Consider the following 20,451-nt stretch of genomic DNA (forward strand, 5'->3'; position numbering starts at 1 on the left):
CTGCTCGCCGTGAGACAAAAGTCAATCATCAAGAAGCAAGATGGTGGCAGAGAAAGGGCAGTTTATTACAGCTTGCTAGCAAGGGGGAAGATGGCCAACTAATGTCTGAAAGAACCATCTTACAGAACAAAGACTACAGGCCAGTCATATAGGGGGCTGGTCTCCGGGTGAGAGGCATCTGGTCTCAGGATAGGGGCATCCATCTGGTCTTAGTTCCTGATAGTCTTTTGTTTTACTTGATATGCATCAGAGACCAGAGCAATGCCCTATACCCTGATCTTTCAGTTGTCATTGATGATGGCTATCAGCATGGACTTTCTGCCCAGCGGTCATCACATTCCTAAGGAACTCAAGAGAACAAAGTTATCAACTTATAGTAGCTGGGGGGACCATAAAATCCACAGAGCATGTCCGGGTTAGTTAACCAGACATCATTCAAAGTTACAATAGGGTTTCTTTTCTACAATATAGCTTCCCTCATGTCAACTTTGTGTTGAGCCGGTATCAGTCTTATGGTAGGTATATGTTTAACTTTTTTATTTTTGTGAGGAGGACTAGCCCTGAGCTAACATCTGATGCCAATCCTCCCCTTTTTTCTTGAGGAAGAATGGCCCTGAGCTAACATCCGTGCCCATCTTCTTCTACTTTATATGGGACGCTGCCACAGCATGGCTTACCAAGCGGTATGTCGGTGCGCACCTGGGATCCGAACCTGCGAACCCCGGGCCACCGAAGCGGAGCATGTGCACTTAACCGTCTGCACCACCAGGCCGGCCCGTATATGTTTAACTTTTAAGAATCTTGTCTTCCAAAATAGTAGCTCCATTCTGCATTGCCACCAGCAATGAACAGAGTTCCTGTTGCTCCACATCCTTGCCAGCATTGGTTATTGTCAGTTTTTTGGATTTTAGCCATTCTAATAGGTATCTATAGGTATGTCATTGTGGTCGTAATTTGCATTTTCCTAAAGACATATGATGTCGAGCATCTTTTCATTTGTTTATTGCCATCCATATTTTAATCCAGTTGTTTATTATTGAGTTTTAAGAGTTCTTTATATATTATGGATAAAACTCCTTTATCAGATACGTGATTCACAAATATTTGCTCCTAGGGTGCAGCTTGTCTTTTCATCTCTTAATGGAGGCTTTCGCTCTATTTTAATTTTGATAAAGTCCAACTTATCGATTTTCTCTCTCTCTCACAGATGTGCTTTTGGTGTTGCATCTACAAACTCAATGCCAAACCCAAGGTCATACAGATTTTCTCCTATATTTACTTCTAGGTGTATGATCTAAGGAGTACTTTTAAGCCCCAACGCCCCTTCATGTGAAAGAGCAGTTAAATCAACAAACAAGATGTAGAGAACTTTGAACAGCAGGCCCTGGGGGTAAGGACAAGCTCGGAGGACTCACCTCAGTGCCCTCTGCCCCACCCCCTTCTATGCAGTTACGCCAACCTCAACTATTTGTTGAACTTCTGAGAAGAGAAAGGATTCGAGTACTCCAGAGCAGTGTTTCTCAAACTATCTGTGGTGAAGGACCAGCTTTGTTTCTCGCTTTGTAAATACAGTAAAACTGAATTACCAGAACAATGAAAGATAAAAAGAAAAGCATACAAAATATAAGCCCCCAGTTTTCATTATTAGATTCAAAAGTCTCTAAACACTTACCCCTAGCTCCTGTATTTACCACACCCCAGATCAGCGCAGGCACTGCCACTGCAGAGCCACGTTTGCACCCAGCTGTCAGCTCGGCAAGCCCCCGTGCCTGTGACAAGAAGGGGGCAGGGCAGGACTTTGCTTCCTCGGTTCCCAGCATAAACTAGCAGGATGTTCAGTGAGTTCGGACTTGGAAAGAGACCTGGATAGAGACCCACAGCAGTCCTACTGCCCTGGGGCTTCCTTCCATCACCCAGAAAGGCTTCCTGTGCCAGGAGATACCGAGTAAGAAATCCAGAGAGTACTCTCTCTATCAGGAAGCTACTTTGCACAGGAGAGGTCAGGAAAACAGGCAGGTTAAAGGCGAGTGAGAACCTCCAAGACCAGAGGTGGACATCTGTATTTAAAGCACCGTGCCAGACAGTACACTCATGGTTAATGGGCGTACAGGCCAAACAAGAGAGAGAAATAGCTATTACACTGTAATGAACATGTCGGTCTTACCTCTACGATATCCTCCACGCTGAACTGAACGTCAAACGCTAGTTCAATGTCATGCTCTGGCAGTATAGGGGCCCCTGTACTTGGATTCCACCCCAAACCACAAAGGACTCCAGTATAGCATTTTCCATCCCGATCAACCCTACGTGAAAAGTTTTGAGAAGAGTTAATATTTCAAAATTGTTAAGCCACTATTTTAATGTTAAAGGAGCTGGCTAATAAAATCATCCTAAGTTCTGCCAACCCTAGTACAGCAACTAATTTCATTTTTGCATTTTCTCATCCAGATTTTATATTAGAAATAACAGAGCATACACAGTTATAAGAACAGTAAATTAAATGTTTTTTATTAATCCATTATTTAGGTTTCTAATTCTCACTGCAGCAGATAACATAAAGAATATTTTATCAAATATAGCTTTTTCTCTACCTTTGAATTCTTTCCATGGGTTAAATTCTTATTAGTGAGATTTCTGGACAAAAGGTTATATACATATTTATGACTTGCGAAAGAAGTCTAGCACTTAGTAAAAGCTTGTTTGTTCCACCTTCCCATCCTAAAACCACCATACAGACTTATAACATAAAGCGTTATATCCTCGTTCTACCAAAAGCTCACCGCTCCCCTCCAACCACCAACACGTCAGGTCTTTACATCTCTCAAAGTTTCCTACATCTGTTAGTCCTCTCCATCTCTACTGCCACCAGCCTGGTCCAAACCACCGCGATTTCTCACCTAGACTCCTGCAATCACTTCCTGACTAATTTTCCTCACATCTACTCCTGCTTCTTCCAATCTCTCTTCCATACAGCAGACAGTGTTAGGTTTTCAAAACAAAGCCAGTCATCTTACTTCCTTGCTTAAGGGCTTCTAGTGGTTTCCTGTTACATTTTGAACACCACAAGCCAGGGTGCAATCCAGTCTCTGCTTAGCTCCTCCATGTCCTCTCAAGCCATTTTCTCCCTCCCTCGCCAGGCTCCAGCCTCTCTGGCTCCCCTTCAGGCCTCTCTCCAGCCTAAGGAGCTCAGCTTCCTTCAGCAGGAACCCTTCCAAATCCGGCAAGCCTCCAGAGCCCTCGGCCTGCCAGGCTCCTTCTACCATTCCAGGCACTAGTTTAGAATGCCAGTACCGCAGCCCATAAATAGGCTCAACAAATAATTATAAAATGAATGAACAGACTTAATATTTAATATTTTTTAAAGTATTTTGCTAATTTTCTTTAACACTTAATCAACTCAGACCTTTTCTCATTATCTAGATCAATAAAGCTTTGATGAAAATAATCTAGGTAAAAACAGAGTTTTCCTCTTAGTTCTAAAGATATACACACATGTGCACAAACACACACACTCCTTTTTTCACATTAATGAAAATGAAAGAGAATCCCACTTTAAGTAAACTCAAAGCAGACAGACCCAGAATGCAGATTTATAAATTAAGTGCTGAGAATCTGCTTTACAAAACAGTCACCAAAATGTTTCTTTAAATAGTTAGCTCCCCTACAGTATTTTTAATAGAATATAATTTATTACTATTTCAATCTACATAAAACCTTTCCAAAACAGAAGTAATAAGGAGAGGTCACCAAAATTAAGAGTAATGCTACTTCTTCATCAATGTTAATAAAACATCATGTTACCCTCGCCTGATACTTGCTGTGAGACTTAAACTGATGGCTCTCGTATGATAACATATGTACCTCAACAAGGACGGTCCTAAAAGATTCAGCCTTGAACTGACCCATATCGGGGTAGTAATTCTTTGCTCATCTGATCTGAATCTTAAATCAATAAAGGTAACCAAAGCACTGGGTTTAACTCTTTTCCAGGGATCCTAAATATTTATGTGAACCTAAGAAACAGTAAATAAGACCACAGAAACAGTTTTACTTTCTTTATAATGCATATTCTAGACTCAAACTGAAAAGTGCAAAACTCCTGATAAGAAAAAGGAAAGCATCCTCCACCCAGACGACGGCACGGGAGGCAGCACACAGAATTCATTCCGAAACAACCTGCCTAAGGAACTGAAGTCTATATAAGCTGACTCCCGCTATGTTTGGAAAGGCGACTTCTCCAGACAATTATGTTGAAAAATACAATAGAAGAGGAACTTCTATTGCAACCTAATATTCTAGAATCCCCTATATGAGCCAAATATGGAAATATATTTCCTCAAAAGTTAAAAGTTAGTCAATCTAACTTCTATATAAAAAAGCTCTGTTAATATAAATATTCTGTAATGTGCATTACGTTAATCTGCAGTGTTAAACAGCAGTATTTTTTTAAAAGTCCAGCGATATTTCCAAATCCTGCTTAGGCTACTCTCTGTGAAGCACCTTCTGACTCTTCCCCCCAGCAATGCTGCCAGGGAAAACTGGAGCAGGACTTACATTAGGATTACAGCGGTCAACAGCTGTGGAGGGCTTGCCATGCCTCAGATGCCGTGCTGAGCATTACACATCTAACTGATTCCCCTCAACAGTCCTGTGAGATCAAGACCGCCCTTTTGACAGCTGGGGCAACCTCAGAAGTTGGAGGCCCTGCCCAAGGTCAGGTGGTACGTGGCAGGGCAGGAGTGCAACCCCAGCTCCATCCACTGCCACAGCCTTCCCACCAGACTTGACATCAGCAGCTGTTCCTGCAACGGGAAGTGGACACTTTCCGGTGAGAAGTGGGGTATCTGACCCCGCACCTTGAGTCTGGGTGGGACGTAACCGTGGCGAATCTCCTGCTGTAGGACTTCTGAGGTTGGTCACCGAGGGCGACTCAGCTTCCACCTGGCTCTCTCTCAGGACACTGACCTTTGGCACCCATCTACCATGCTGTGAGGAAGACCAAACCTGCCCCTGCAGGGACCACATGGGGAGGTCCTCATGAGGAGAAACTGAGGCCTCCAGCCAGAGTAAACCACCAGGCATGTGCGCAAAGGAGCCGAAGCACGATTTTCACCTACTGGCCTTCAAATCTCCCAGCTGAAGACCCAGAAGCCATGGAGCAGAGACAGCTGTCTGAGTTCCTCACCCACAGCATAAAAAAGGGCTGTTTGGAGTAATGTGTTACGCAGCCACAGTGAGTGGAACAGTTAAAAAGTGAAAGTCTCCTTTCAATCTACTCTCATCTAATTTTTAACAGTTTTACCTGATAGGGTTTTTTGTTGTTGAAAGATCCCACTTCACTCGTGGCCTGCTTGGAAGCACCACCTTTCAAGGCTGGAGTACTGCCCTGCAGAACATGACTTAACCTCCAACCATGAAAACACACAGTGCGTCTCCCCAACAGCTGCAACATCTGGCTCCAAGAACCAAGCGGAGGGGGAAGGGCAGCATTCTCGTCACTGCACCCAATAATAACTTGTTCTCAGATTTTTGCTGTCCAACCTGGAGATGCCAGACTCGGTGACTAGGGAGCATTTCACTCACCTAGAGGAGGACACTACAATTAGGTACTAACTAATGAGTCCACTGAACTGGCGGCGACACCACAGACTGCTCCGACCTGGGAAGGCAGGCAGTAAGAAAGGCGAAGCACATCTGGGCCAGATGTGGGGGAGGTGAGCTCCTCGGCAAAGATGAAAGGGCATCGAGTGCCCTTACTTAATAGCACAGCCGCCAAGGTCGGTGGTCACCCTGACTCACTGCGGGGCCAGCTGAAAGCAAAGGGGCGTGGCAGGAAGAGCGGACGAGGGAGTCATAAATAGCAGCTGGGCCAGTCATGACCAGGAGCAAGAAAAGGGACAGTGGTCTCTCCTTATATTTCTCTGCTTGCTAGTGGAAAGTAGCACACATCTCCTTTTCCTTTTTAAACTGAAACAAAACGTAATATTTTAATTCTTCACTTATCTTCCTTTCCTCCCACCACTGCAAAAAGAGTACGTTGGAGGTGGCAAAAAATTACCTTTTAGTCTTCAAGTTGCCATCAATTGTGACCAGATAGTGACAGGACCTAGAGGACCTTACTGACCCAGAGACCACAGGCTTGGTTTTTTTCTGTTTTTGTTTTTTGCAGCCTCACTTGACAGCTTTTATTTTTATTCTTTTTTAATTGAGGTCATAATAGTTTATAATGTGAAATTTCAGTCGTACACTGTTGTTTGTCAGTCACCACACAAGTGCCCCTTTACCCCTTATGCCCACCCCCCAAGCCCCTTCCCCTCTGATAACCACTAATATGTTCTCTTTGTCCGTAAGTTTATCTTCCATATATGAGTGAAATCATATGGTGTTTATCTTTCTCTGTCTGGTTTATTTCACTTAACATAATACCCTCAAGGTCCATCCATGTTGTTGCAAATAGGACCATTTTGTCTTTTTTTATGGCTGAGTAGTAATCCATTGTGTGTATATATATATATATATATATATATATATATATATATACACACACACCACGTATTTATCCGTTCATCAGCTAATGGGCACTTGGGTTGCTTCCATGTCTTGGCTATTGTGAATAATGCTGCAATGAACATAGGGGTGCATAAGATACTTGGAATTGTTTTTTTGTTTGTTTGTTTTTAAAGATTTTATTTATTTATTTATTTTCTCCCCCCAAAGCCCCAGTAGATAGTTGTATGTCATAATGCACATCCTTCTAGTTGCTGTATGTGGGACGCGGCCTCAGCATGGCTGGAGAAGCAGTGCGACGGTGCGCGCCCAGGATCCGAACCTGGGCCGCCAGCAGTGGAGCGCGTGCACTTAACCGCTAAGCCACCGGGCCGGCCCTGGAATTGTTGATTTCAATTTCTTTGGATAAATACCCAGTAGTGGGATAGCTGAGTCGTATGGTGTTTCTATTTTTAATTTTTTGAGACATCTCCATACTGTTTTCCATAGTGGCTGCACCAGTTTGCATTCCCACCAGCAGTGTATGAGGGTTCCCTTTTCTCCACATCCTCTCCAGCATTTGTTATTTTTTGCCTTGGTAATTACAGCTATTCTAACAGGTGTTAAAGTGATATTTCATTGTAGTTTTGATTTACATTTCCCTGATTATTAGTGATACTGAACATCTTTTCATGTGCTTTTTGGCCATCTGTATATATTCTTTGGAAAAATGTCTGTTCATATCCTCTGCCCAGTTTGTTGTTGAGTTGTATGAGTTCTTTATATGTTTTGGAGATTAACCCCTTGTTGGATAAGTGATTTGCAAATATTTTCTCCCAGTTGGTGGGTTGTCTTTTTCGTTTCCTTTGCCTTGCTAGACGCTCTTTAGTCTGATGAAGTCCCACTTGTTTATTTTTTCTTTTGTTTCTCTTGCCTGAGTAGACATGGTATTCGAAAAGATGCTTCTAAGACCGATGTCAAAGAGCGTACTGCCTATATCTTCTTCTAGGAGTTTTATGGTTTCACGTCTTACCTTCAAGTCTTTAATCCATTTTGAGTTAATTTTTGTATACAGCAAAAGATAATGGTCTACTTTCATTCTTTTCCATGTGGCTGTCCCATTTTCCCAACACCATTTATTGAAGAGACTTTCCTTTCTCCATTGTATGTTCTTGGCTCCTCTGTCGAAGATTACCTGTCCACAGATGTGTGGTTTTATTTCTGGGTTTTCAATTCTGTTCCATTGATCTGTGTGTCTGTTTTTGTGCCAGTATTATGCTGTTTTGATTACTATAGCTTTGTAGTATATTTTGAAGTCAGGGATTCTGATGCCTCCAGCTTTCTTCTTTTTTCTCAGGATTGCTTTAGCTATTCAGGGTCTTTTGTTGCCCCATACAAAATTTAGATTCTTTGTTCTATTTCCATGAAGAAATGTCATTGGGATTCTGATTGGGCTTGCATTGAATCTGTAGACGGTTTTATCTAATATGGACATTTTAACTATGTTTAATCTTCTCACCCATGTGCATGGAATATCATTCCATTTCTTTATGCCATCACCGATTTCTTTCAATAATGTCTTATAGTTTTCAGTGTATAGGTCTTCCACCTTGGTTAAATTTATTCCTAGATATTTTATTCTTTTTGTTGCGATTGTAATGGGATTGTATTCTTGAGTTCTCTTTCTGCTAGTTTGTTATTAGTGTCTAGAAATGCAACTGATTTTTCTAAGTTGATTTTGTACCCTGCAACTTTGCTATAGTTGTTGATTATTTCTAATAGTCTTCCAATGGATTCTTTAGAGTTTTCTACATACAGAATCATGTCATCTGCAAACAGCGAGAGTTTCCTTCCTTTTCTATTTGGATACCTTTTATTTCTTTTTCTTGCCTAATTGCTCTGGCCAAAACCTCCAGTACTATGTTGAATAAGAGTGGCGAGAGTGGGCACACTTGTCTTGTTCCTGTTCTCAGAGGGATGGCTTTTAGTTTCTCCCCATTGAGTATGATGTTGGCTATGAGTTTGCCATATATGGCCTTTATTATGTTGAGGTACTTTCCTTCTATATCCATTTTATTGAGAGTTTTTATCATAAACGGATGTTGGATCTTGTCAAATGCTTTCTCTGCATGTATTGAGATGATCACATGGTTTTTATTCCTCATTTTGCTAATGTGGTGTATCACACTGATTGATTTGTGGATGTTGAACCATCCCTGTGTGCCTGGTATAAATCCCACTTGATCATGGTGTATGATCCTTCTGATGTATTGCTATATTCGGTTTGCCAATATTTTGTTGAGGATTTCTGCATCCATCTTCATCAGCGATATTGGCCTGTAATTTTCCTTCTTTGTGTTATCCTTGTCTGGCTTTGGGGTTAGGGTGATGTTGGCCTTGTAGAATGAGTTAGGAAGTGTTCCGTTTTCTTCAATTTTTTGGAACAGTTTGAGAAGGACAGCTATTAAATCTTCTTTGAATGTTTGGTAGAATTCTCCAGAGACGCCATCTGGTCCTGGACTTTTATTTTTTGGGAGGTTTTTGATTACTGTTTCAATCTCTTTACTTGTGATTGGTCTATTCAGATTCTCTATTTCTTCTTGATTCAGTTTTGGGAGGTTGTATGAGTCTAAAATTTATCCATTTCTTCTCGATTGTCCAATTTGCTGGCATATAGTTCTTCATAGTATTCTCTCATAATCCTTTGTATTTCTGTGGTATTGGTTGTAATTTCTCCTCTTTCATTTCTGATTTTATTTATTTGAGCCTTCGCTCTTTTTTCCTTAGTGAGTCTGGCTAAGGGTTTGTCAATTTTGTTTATCTTCTCAAAGAAACAGCTCTTTGTTCACTGATCCTTTCTACTGTGTTTTTGGTTTCAATTTCATTTATTTCTGCTCTAATTTTTAGTATTTCCCTCCTTCTTTTCACTTTGGCCTTTGTTTGTTCTTTTTCTAATTCTGTTAGGTGTAGTTTAAGATTGCTTATTTGGGATTTTTCTTGTTTGTTAAGATGGGCCTGTATTGCTATGAGTTTCCCTCTCAGGACCGCTTTTGCTGCACCCTATATGAGTTGGTATGGTGTATTTTCATTTGTCTCCAGATATTTTTTGATTTCTCCTTTAATTTCTTCAATGATCCATTGGTTGTTCAGTAGCATGTTGTTTAGTCTCCACATCTTTGTCACTTTCCCAGCTTTTTTCTTATAGTTGATTTCTAGTTTCATAGCATTATGGTCAGAGACGATAACTGTTATGATTTCAATCTTCTTAAACTTATTGAGGCTGGCCTTGTTTCCCAACATATGGTCTATCTTTGAGAATGTTCCATGTGCACTTGAAAAGAATGTGTACTCTGCTGTTTCTGGATGGAGTGTTCTATATGTATCTATTAACTCCATCTAGTCTAGTTTTTTAATTCCACTGTTTACTTGTTGACTTGCTGTCTGCATGATCTATCCATTGATGTAAACGGGGTGTTAAGGTCCCCTACTATTATTGTGTCACTGTTAATTTCTCCTTTTAGGTCTGTTAACAGTTGCTTTATGTCCTCTTGGTGGAGTGTCCCTTTTATCGTTATAATCTGACCCTCTTTATCTCTCATTGCCTTTTTTTTCTTTTTTCTCCCCAAAGCCCCCAGTACATAGTTGTATATCCTAGCTATAGGTCCCCCTAGTTGTTCTATGTGGGACGCCACCTCAGCATGGCTTGATAAGCAGTGCGTAGGTCCACGCCCAGGATCCAAACCTGCAAACCCCAGGCTGCTGAAGCTGAACACGCAAACTCAACCACTAGACCACTGGCCGGCCCCTCTCATTGCCTTTTTTATCTTGAAGTATACTTTGTCTGAACCTGCTTTCTTTTGTTTGCCACTAGCTTGGAGTATTGTCTTCCATCCCTTCACTCTGAACCTGTGTTTGTCTTTAGAGCTGAGATGTATTTCCTGGAGGCAGCATATTGTTGGGTCTTGTTTTTTAATCCATCTAGCCACTCTGCGTCTTTTGATCGGAAAATTCAATCCATTTACATTTAGGGGGCCAGCCCTGTGGCGTAGCAGTTAAGTGCGCACGCTGCGCTGCTGGCAGCCCGGGTTCAGATCCCGGGCATGCACCGACGTACCGCTTGTCAGGCCATGCTGTGGCGGCGTCCCATATAAAGTGGAGGAAGATGGGCACAGATGTTAGCCCAGGGCCAGTCTTCCTCAGCAAAAAGAGGAGGATTGGCATGGATGTTAGCTCAGGGCTGACCTTCCTCACAAAAAAAAAAAAAATCCATTTACATTTAGAATGATTATTGATATATGAGGGCTTAATACTGCCATTTTATCACTTGTTTTCCAGTTGTTTTGTAGTTTTCCCTTGTTTCTCGTCCTGTGTATTTCCAACTGCCAATTCAGTTGGTGATTCTCTATGATGGTTTTCTCAATCATTTGTGTCTCTGCTCTGATTATTTAGGGGTGACTGAGAGGTTTGTATAAAAGATCTCGTAGATGATACCGTCTATCTTCTGATCACCTCATTTCCTCAGTCTAAGCAAGTTTCATCCCTTTCCTCTTCCCCATCTAAGTTACTGTTGTCACAACTTATTCCATTTTGTGTTGTGAGTTTGTGATTAAAATGAAGTGATTATAGTTATTTTTGATGCTTTCCTTCCCTTTATCTTTAATGTTATAATTAAACATTTGCTAACCTATTCTCATAGAGAGCTGCAATTTTCTGATTTTGTCTGTTTATATCCTTGCTCAAGGCTTTGTAAACTCTTTCTTTTTGTTTCAAGTATGAGGGTCTTCTTGATCATTTCTTGTAGGGGGGTTCTTGTGGTGATGAACTCCCTCAGCTTTTGTTTATCTGGGAGTTTTTATTTCTCCATCATATCTAAAGGATAGTTTCACTGGATAGAGTATTCTTGGCTGAAAGTTTTTGTCTTTCTGAATTTTGAATATATCATTCCAATCTCTCCTAGCCTGTAAGGTTTCTGCTGAGAAATCTGCTGAAAGCCTGATAGGGGTTCCTTTGTAGGTTATTTTCTCCTACCTTGCTGCCCTTAATATTTTTTCTTTGTCATTGACTTTTGTCAGTTTTACTAATATATGCCTTGGAGAAGGTCTTTTTACACAGATGTAATTAGGAATTCTATTAGCTTCATTTACATGTAATTCCAGCTCCTTCCCCAGGTTTGGGAAGTTCTCAGCTATTATCTCTTTGAACAAGCTCTCTGCTCCACTCCCCCTTTCTTCTCCCTCTGGAATGCCTATAATCCTTATGTTGCATTTCCTAATTGAGTCGGATATTTCTTGGAGAATTTCTTCATTTCTGTTTAGTCTTAGTTCTCTCTCCTCCTCCATCTGAAGCATTTCTATATTTCTTTCCTCTAAATTACTAATTCTGTCCTCCGTAATATCAGCTCTGTTTTATAAGGATTCAGATTTTTCTTTAATTCATTGTGTTCTTCACCTCCAACACTTCTGATTTTTTCTTTTATAGTTTCAATATCTTTTGTGAAGACTTCTGTCTGTTCATTAATTTTATTCCTGAGTTCATTGAGCTGTCTCTCTGAATTTTCTTGTAACTCATTGAGTTTCTTTAGGATAACTCTTTTGAATTCTCTGTCATTTAGATGGTAAATTTCTGTGACTTTGGGATTGATTTCTGGGTACTTTTCATTTTCCTTCTGGTCCAGAGTGTTAATATAATTCTTCATGCTGTTTGAAGGGGGTAGACTTTTGCCATCGCATAGTGGTAGTACCTGGTCACAGATTCCACCTGCTGTGTTTTCTGAGCCCACTGCGACCCCTGGCAGGTGTGCCTGTCTGCTGGGAGCTGTATCGACAGGCCCCATCATTGTTTGCCCACTGGCTGCTGCTACTTTACACACACAGGTGCAGGTGCTCTAGCAGGGATCCCCAGCTCTGGCCGACCAGCCAAGGTGATGCACCAGGTGGGATCGGGGGATGGGATGCCTTCTTTCCTGCCTGCGCTCCTGCTATGCACTCACTCTCTGCCCACCTGGGCTGCTTGGCTTGATGGGGACGCCCCCTTGGTTGCTTAGCCTCCTTGGTGTGGAGCATTTCTGTGGGCTGGGAGGCAACTCCGAGAGCAAAAGCATTCCCACAGAGGGCTGCCTTTCCCCCCTTCTCCTCTCACAGTCACATGCCAGCTGCCGCGCAAGGTCCCATGCCCTAGATTGCTGCCACTGGGGAGGGAGAGGAGATCCCCTTCCTCCTTCCACTGCCTCCCTAGGCAGTCCAGCAGGCCCACCTTCAGACATATGGCTGCGTGGATCTCTCAGACATCTTTTTGTTGTGTGAATGCCCTTTTCGTTGTATCTTAGAGGGGAGAGACTATGGGAAGAGCTCACTCTGCCATGATGCTGACATCACACCCAGGCTTCGTTTTTGACAGCGGCCCTGGGCCAGCCTCTCTAGAGCAGCAGCCAGATGCCTGCTGAGGCATGCTGCATGAGCAGCGCATGAGCTCCCATGCAGATGGATATGAGGAAGGTGGGTCACAGATGGAAGGGGAGCGGGGCTCACAAGGACAGCCCCTCTCTGGGAGCATACCTAAGACAGTGATAGGGCCCCAGGCCAGGTCTGCTTTGAAGAGTTGTGGGAAACTGAGCATTTGTGGTGAAAGGAACATGCTCAGCCCAGATCAAACACCTCTTTCGTCTTCCAAAGTTTCTCAAAACTGGTTGCTACTGACTCAACAAATTAAAAAAAAAAAACCTCACACCAGTAATGAGAAGCAGACTTTGGATGAAAATCCACCAGGCCCCTTCTTCCCCTCCTAGTGATCACTCAGCTGAGCCTACAGATACAAAGACAACTAGTCTCACTGATGCTGTCATATAAACTGCCCCACTCTGGCGCATTTAAACTAAATTCAACAAAATGAATACAAATTATCAGCTATGTACTGTTTATATACAACCCTCTCCTATTAAGCTTATTTTTTTCCTAGAAAGATGGTATTTTAAATACCAATTATTTCAACATTTCTTGAATGTCTACAACATAACCACTTACACTCTGCAGATTTATAAATAATACACTGTATTACTCATCCTGAAAAAGCTCATATTTAAAAGAAAAGAGTTGAAGCAGGAGTTTGGTCTAAAGAGGTAAGAAGAATATGAGAAGCAATTAGAGGGGAATTTACATGTTTATGTATTCACTAAGTCATATCCCTACCTCTGCACGGTGGGATATTTTCTTATGAGATAATCACATGCAGTGTATTGTTTTTACATGTCTGTCTCCCCCACGAGAACTCAGAAGATACCTTTATTCATAGAGACATTTATCACACTATTATTGGAAAATTAGAAGCCAAATTCCAACATTTTAAAAGCCATTTATGTCCACTCATTAGTATATGATGCAATTATTAAAATGGATATTTACAAAGATGTCATAATAATATGAAAATGCTTGTATTTATGGAAAAGGGTGCAGTATGACAAAAATCTAAAAACAAAATAAAATGTATATATATAAGAACATTGAAAATAAATATACTATGGGGCATGCCCCATGGCATAGCAATTAAGTTTGCGCACTCCGCTGCTGGCGGCCCGGGGTTTGGATCCCGGGGGCGCATGGAGGCACCACTTGTCAGGCCATGCTGTGGTGGCGTCCCATATAAAGTGGAGGAAGATGGACACAGATGTTAGCCCAGGGCGAGTCTTCCTCAGCAAAAAGAGGAGGATTGCTATGGATGTTAGCTCAGGGCTGATCTTCCTCACAAAAAAAAAAGAAAAGAAAAGAAATATACTACATGGTTAAAAATGATCATGGTAATTTTTTTCCCATTCAGTTTTTTCCAGATTTTTCTAAGTAGCATATATTTTTAATGGGGGAAAAAAGAACATACACTAAATATTTGAGATCACGAGAGTAGATTCTAAATAGGTTTAATGGCAGAGAGGACTGAGTAAATAGCAGGATCCTTTCAGCTACCTTAATCGAACTCAACCAACCAGGCCTATCAACCATCCCCATCCCCACCCACAGACTAAAAAAGAACACTCCTATCACGTAACTCTTCAAGGGCAAGAAGGCCCCTACTGCAGGATCTGTACTGACCATTTCTGTGTTGCCCACCAGAATGTTGGCTCCTACAGACCAAAGCTTATTTCTTTTCTAATCCCTACCCCTCTGCGAAGGCCTATTTGTGCTTCACCCACAATAAATGCTCTGCAAACTCTACTGTTCACACAAACACGTACGAAGAGGCTGTCCCTACTGTGAGGCTGCTGTCAAGAGCTCTGCTCACTCTATTACACAGTTCTCTTTACTAAAGTCTCTAGGAGAAATTTCCCTTGGATCCTGGCACCTAAATGAGCTAAAATCTGCTGAGCACTTGGTATTCTTACCTCACAGTTACCATTGTTAAGTGTGACTGACAGGTTTCCTGTGGACAACTGGTTGCTAGAAAACTCAGAACCACATTCAGAGCTCATTAACAATAGGATATCCATCATCACGATATTTGCTTTGAGCCTTACTCTTAGCTCCATTTTTTATTTCTTATGTCCCACTTTTAACTCCAGCTCCTATGTGATATTGTATGTATCTTTATAAGCTCTCTGAGCTTCTTTCTGAAGTAAGTACAAGTATAGACATATCAATAATAATAAAGGCTTCTTTAATCACATTGAAGCATAGGGAAGGATCAACAAGCAGCCAGATGTGCTGTGGTCAGGTTTTCCGCAAATGCCTTCTCTCCAAAAGGAAGGAGGGGGAGGTGCCATTTTCTCCCACGAGGTTCTCATTTACAAAAGCCTATGGACAAAATGAATGACCACACCCATACCTTAACTCCATCACTGGTGCAAACAGCATGCTGATGAGAGCCGGGAGGCCAGGGATATGCGGCATCAGAGAGGTTTCTCTCAGCAGTATAGTAGACCCTGTTAGTCACATTAAAAGGTAACATTAGGCATGTAACTATACTGAGCAGAATGTCACTCCCTCCTGGCAAACTCCTCCTCATCCTCAGGCATCCCCTCCTCTGCTGAGTCTGTCCCCATAGACACACCATCAGTGAAGTGCTCCCTGGTGTCCGCTCCCACAGCAACCTACAGACAGACACCTTATTAGAAGGCTTAGGCCTTTATCCTGTTTGGGGATGACTTTTGTTTGGTTACTCTTTTCTTCTTTTTGTCTTCATCAGGCTACTGGGTTTATCCCAGGGCCAAGAACTTGGATTTGTTATCCTTTGTAGCCAAGTATGATGGAATGAATGAATGAATGAGCAAGAGATCAATTTCCACATCCTTGTATAAAAGGAGAGGTGAGAATGCTCCATTTCTTAAAGTTGCATCAGCCAATGTACTCAGAAAATAGCCTAAAAATATAGCATAGAAGCATAAATTTGTTCAATCATTATAGGATAAATTGTTCCTAGTAAGTGAAGTCAAGGGAAAGAAGAGAAGAGCAAGCAATGAAGGAACAGAAGCCCTTCACTCACCGGTTGCATTGACTGAAAGGGAAGCTGCAACCAGCATTCTCTGGTGAAGGTCTTCAGGGGTGTCACTGATGATGACAGAGTTGATGCTCTCCTTCTCAATCCAAACACATCTGAAAGAGGAGTCGTCAGGAGATGGCTGCTGATCCACCAACTAGGCAATGTATTACGCCCAACCCATAATTAAAACATTTCAAAGACATGGTCAAACACAGAACGTGGTGATCAACAGGTGAAACGCATTTACCAGCCCAAACTCCTCTGCACCTCCTCTTTTCATCCTGGACCGCAGTCTCTTCACGCTGGAATCCTGGAGCTGGGCCTCCACCCTCTTCTCTCCTCCACTCCCTCCCACGTGATCCCAAACATTCCCTGGCTTCTAGTACCACCCACATGCTGACAACGCCCAAATCTCTACCTCTATCCCAGACTCTCTGTCCTGCACTCCAGACCATAACGGCCACTGCCTACATCCCATGCAGGCCATCCATGGCACGTCCAGAGGAAACTCGGCGTGGTTCACCAGCCCCCTCCCCTTTCACCTCTCAGCAGACGCCCTGCAGCAGCCCAAGCAAGGGCATCCTCCACTCTTCCTCTTCCTACATCACTGACTGTAGTCAAGCACCAGCCTGTTGATTCCACACCCAAAAGCTCTCGTAAAACTGTCCATTTCTGCACCTCCCACCATGGACTCAGCACAGTCCACAATGTCCCCAACCTGCATTACAGCAGTGACCAGCCTCAGAAGTATGCTTCTCCTGAGGATCCTTCTACTCCGAAATCCAACGCATTCATCACACAGAGGCTCCGCAAACTTTAAAGTGCATATAGATCACCAGGAGATCTTGTGAAAATACAGGCTCTCATTCAAAAAGTCTGGGTGGGGTCTGAGCTTCACCCTTCTAACAAGATTCCAGGGGATGCCCGTGCTGCTGGTCCTAGAGGATACTTTGAGAAGCCAGGGTTTACCTTGTAGTCGAAGTGATAATTTTAAAACGCACATAATAGAGCTTCCCAGCTGTCTTAGGATGAAGTCTAAAATGTGGCTTGTGAAGCTCACCTCATCTGCACAAGCTCTGTAGTCCCCTCTGCATCCCCCCCCGACTCTCCAGTCTCACTACACATTCAGAAGTGCAAACTATCAAATTCAGGCCTCTATACATGCTGCTGGAACCCCCCCACCTAGCCTGCAACTGCCCTCCCAACAACTATACCTTGGCTAACTCCTCTGCATCCTTCAGGTCTCAGATTTCACTGGAAAACTTCCATGGCCTTCCAAGCATAGTCAGGGTCCCCTTCTAGATGCTTTCACAATGTTCTATGGCCCCTATCAAGACCCTCGTCAACTTATTAAGTAATTGCCAGTTTTCACTTGCATATCCCCCCCACTGGACCCATGATTTTTGGGAGGACACCAACTGCATTTCATTAACTATTGTTCCCCCTAAACATGCACTGTTCCCTGAACACAGTGGGCACTCACAGATTTGCAGAATGAATAACCATTATAAATAAGAACAGAAAAAATGAAGTCTTTGATGGAAGATACGCAAAAACGTCTCAGAATGGCTTTGATATGAGAGAAAGTACCTCAGATTTGGAGCCAAGAGAGAAATTAGAAGAAGTTAGAAAAGGTGACACATTCCAACAGTTTAGATATAAAGAAAGATTCATTTCTGTAAATAAACAGAGGAGCAGAGAAAAGAAAAATGTCATGGGAAACTTAAGTTTATCATACCTGAACTTGGATATTCTGGTCAAACTATGACACTTCAGTTCATAAGGGTTAAACGGCCCATGAAGTATTGCCTGTACTCACAAAATACACAGAATATTACCATAGGCAACATACCACTTCATATATATCTTAAAAATCCAAAAGTCAGCTCATATTTAAAAAAAAAAAAAAGAAAAAAGCTACATCTTAGTCATAATGTTTTCAAGATTCAGTGGGGGGGAAAAATGCCTTAAAGAAGGTATTTTTCTGGGATGCAACTGATTCCTTCAATGGTTTCACTAACATTCCTCAATATATATACTTAAGAAAGTCTTTGGCCAAAAAGGAAATACTGCCAAACACTTTAAGAAGTACTATTCTCTTCACTGCAGCAGACCAACTCCATTGAATAGGCAGGCCTGAGAGCACACAGCCAAAGGCTGGGGTAGTAAAAGTAGAGGCCCTGACCAGGGAGGGACACCCCAGCCAGCCCTCTTCTCCAGACAGGCAGCTGCCCAGACTCCAGTGCCCATCAGGTGGGCTGGAGACCTCAGCAGGAGGAATCCAGGACAGGGCACTGGTTCTCAAAAGCCCATGCACTGTTTCCTCTGGTCAGATAAACAAGCACAGGTCGCCTCTGGAAAGGCTGGCTTAAAAAAAGAACTAGTCAAAGCATTTCTCTGTACTAAACACCAGGTCTTTCTCTTATTAATATAGGCTCCATTGTAAGAAAGTAACAGCATTAAAAACCAGGAAAGAGAAAACCATTGTGACTACAATTCAGGATACAAATGATTTTAAGTTTTTGAATTGTATTCTAAAACAACTTCTATAAATTACCTTGCAGTTTGGGGTACCCAGTTTATTAGAAGAAAAGCTCTCTAACAAAATCCGGATCAGATACTTTTCCTCATCTTTCACAGGCGATGGCACAAACATGTCTGTCCCATTTTCTACTGATTTAGAAAAGAGACCCTTGAGAACTTCATGGCTTTGCTGAACAAAATAAGAAAAGTTTGTTTTGCTAAAAGAAAAAATTGTATTAAAAGCACTTTATTCAAAACTGATCAAAATATTTCACAGGCATGACCTTATTCTTAGCTGATCTCTAGGTCATTAAGGTGTTAGGAGATAATTTTATCAAGTACCTTTTAAAATTCAAGCAAAAGAAATAAGACAGGGGCTGGCCCGGTGGCATAGCAGTCAAGTTCGTGTGTTCCGCTTCAGCGGCCCGGGGTTCACCGGTTCGGATCCTGGGTGCGGACCTACTCACCACTCATCAAGCCATGCTGAGGCAGCGTCCCATACAGAAGAGCTACAACTCTACAACTATGATACACAACTCTGTACTGGGGCTTTGGGGAGAAAGGGTAAAAAAGAGGAAGATTGGCAACAGATGTTAGCACAGGGCCAATCTTCCTCAAAAAAAAAAAAGAGAAGAAATAAGACAGGATTCATTAAAGGCTCAATTTAGTAGCCTTTACTACCTTTCAGCCATGAGAGAGTTGAAAACAGGGAGAAACATTTTTAAAAAGAACCTGTTGTAAACAAGATTTTGGTTTCACACTGGGAATATTACCAGAATTCCTGAAAGGATTTTTCCCACGTGGAACACAAAATGCAGTCAGCTCTCTGGCTAACATTTTGCTGCTTGCTTATCCCTCCCCAATCCCAGCCCTCCTCATCCCCAGCAGAAATCACGGAAGGAAACAAACAGCCTTCCACATCAGCCTCAAAAATGGCATCTCTGAAACTTTCAGAAGAAAGCTTCAGAACTGATCTTGAAAGAAATAGGTGAAACACATTTTGAAATGTTTGAAACACTTGAAACAAATGTTTTATGAATTACCTTCATTAGGGAGATAAATCTTGGAATCCATTTAAAAAAAAACAACTCCCCAAATGGAGAACATTTGCACATTTAATTTTCATTCCAAGAAGGAAATGACAGCTTAACAACAGGAAACCAACAAAAACAACACCCAGCCACCATAATTTAGTCTCAAAGAAACCTAGAAGACATTTAAAATGGTACCACAGATCTTAACACACACATACCAAACATTATCCAGCTATTTATCCCTCAATATACTGAGAGAGGAAAGAAGTGCCCCCTTCTCTCATTCTCTCCCTCTTATACGCACGCGCGCACACACACACACACACACACACACACACACAGAGCCACAAGTGCTCCAACAATAATGACAAAAGGGCATACTTTCGACTCATAGGACTCCTCTGCGAGCTCGGCATAGCCCTCCTTGATGAGGATGTCTCTTAGGTCGATGGTGTCCTGGACCCCCGAGTACCGGTACACGTCTGCGTGCAAGACATTGTGCACAACAGAGAAGACCTTCACGAGGAGAGTGCAGCCCCTCACCAAGGAGGCAAACCGCCGGCTGGCCGCACCACTCCAGTGCTCACCACACACCAGAGACTTTGCAGACGGGCGCATTTTGCAAATCTTAAATTCCAAAGCCTACAGGACAGAAGAGCACAGCTGAACCAGTTTTATAAACGAGTGAAACACTCATGCCAAATAACACTGAAAAGTGACCCTGTCCAAATATCTTCATCAGTGTTCTCATAAAAATCCTACTAAAAGCAATTTTGGGGTAAGTGAGGACTTCATAGGTAAAGAAAATTGGTTTTGCTTTTCAGCAACAACAAAAGTTTAGAATAACTTTTAGATTGTGCTCTATACTGACAGAAAGGTATGTATGAATATATCTCCACCTCTCCTAAATTCTGTATGGTTTCAACATAACCAGAAATCTTAGAAA

At 42.2% G+C, this 20,451-nt stretch overlaps 1 protein-coding gene across 7 annotated transcripts in view; it reads right to left on the reverse strand.

The window, feature by feature from the left end:
- TDRD9 (tudor domain containing 9) overlaps positions 1-20,451 on the reverse strand; it is a 122,768-nt gene that overhangs the window by 13,605 nt on the left and 88,712 nt on the right. For all 7 annotated transcript variants that reach the window (XM_087447847.1, XM_087447848.1, XM_087447845.1 and 4 more), the window contains 6 exons: positions 19,887-20,147; positions 18,506-18,661; positions 17,687-17,757; positions 15,952-16,061; positions 15,295-15,391; positions 2,165-2,303 (listed from right to left, as the gene is read on the reverse strand). In XM_087447847.1, the coding sequence (XP_087303973.1) occupies positions 2,165-2,303; positions 15,295-15,391; positions 15,952-16,061; positions 17,687-17,757; positions 18,506-18,661; positions 19,887-20,147 (834 nt within the window). The remainder of the gene's footprint in view (positions 1-2,164; positions 2,304-15,294; positions 15,392-15,951; positions 16,062-17,686; positions 17,758-18,505; positions 18,662-19,886; positions 20,148-20,451) is intronic.

The sequence above is a fragment of the Ceratotherium simum genome, chromosome 24, assembly GCF_057802395.1.
Source record: "Ceratotherium simum simum isolate JZ-2026a chromosome 24, ASM5780239v1, whole genome shotgun sequence".
Taxonomy (NCBI): Eukaryota; Metazoa; Chordata; class Mammalia; order Perissodactyla; family Rhinocerotidae; genus Ceratotherium; species Ceratotherium simum.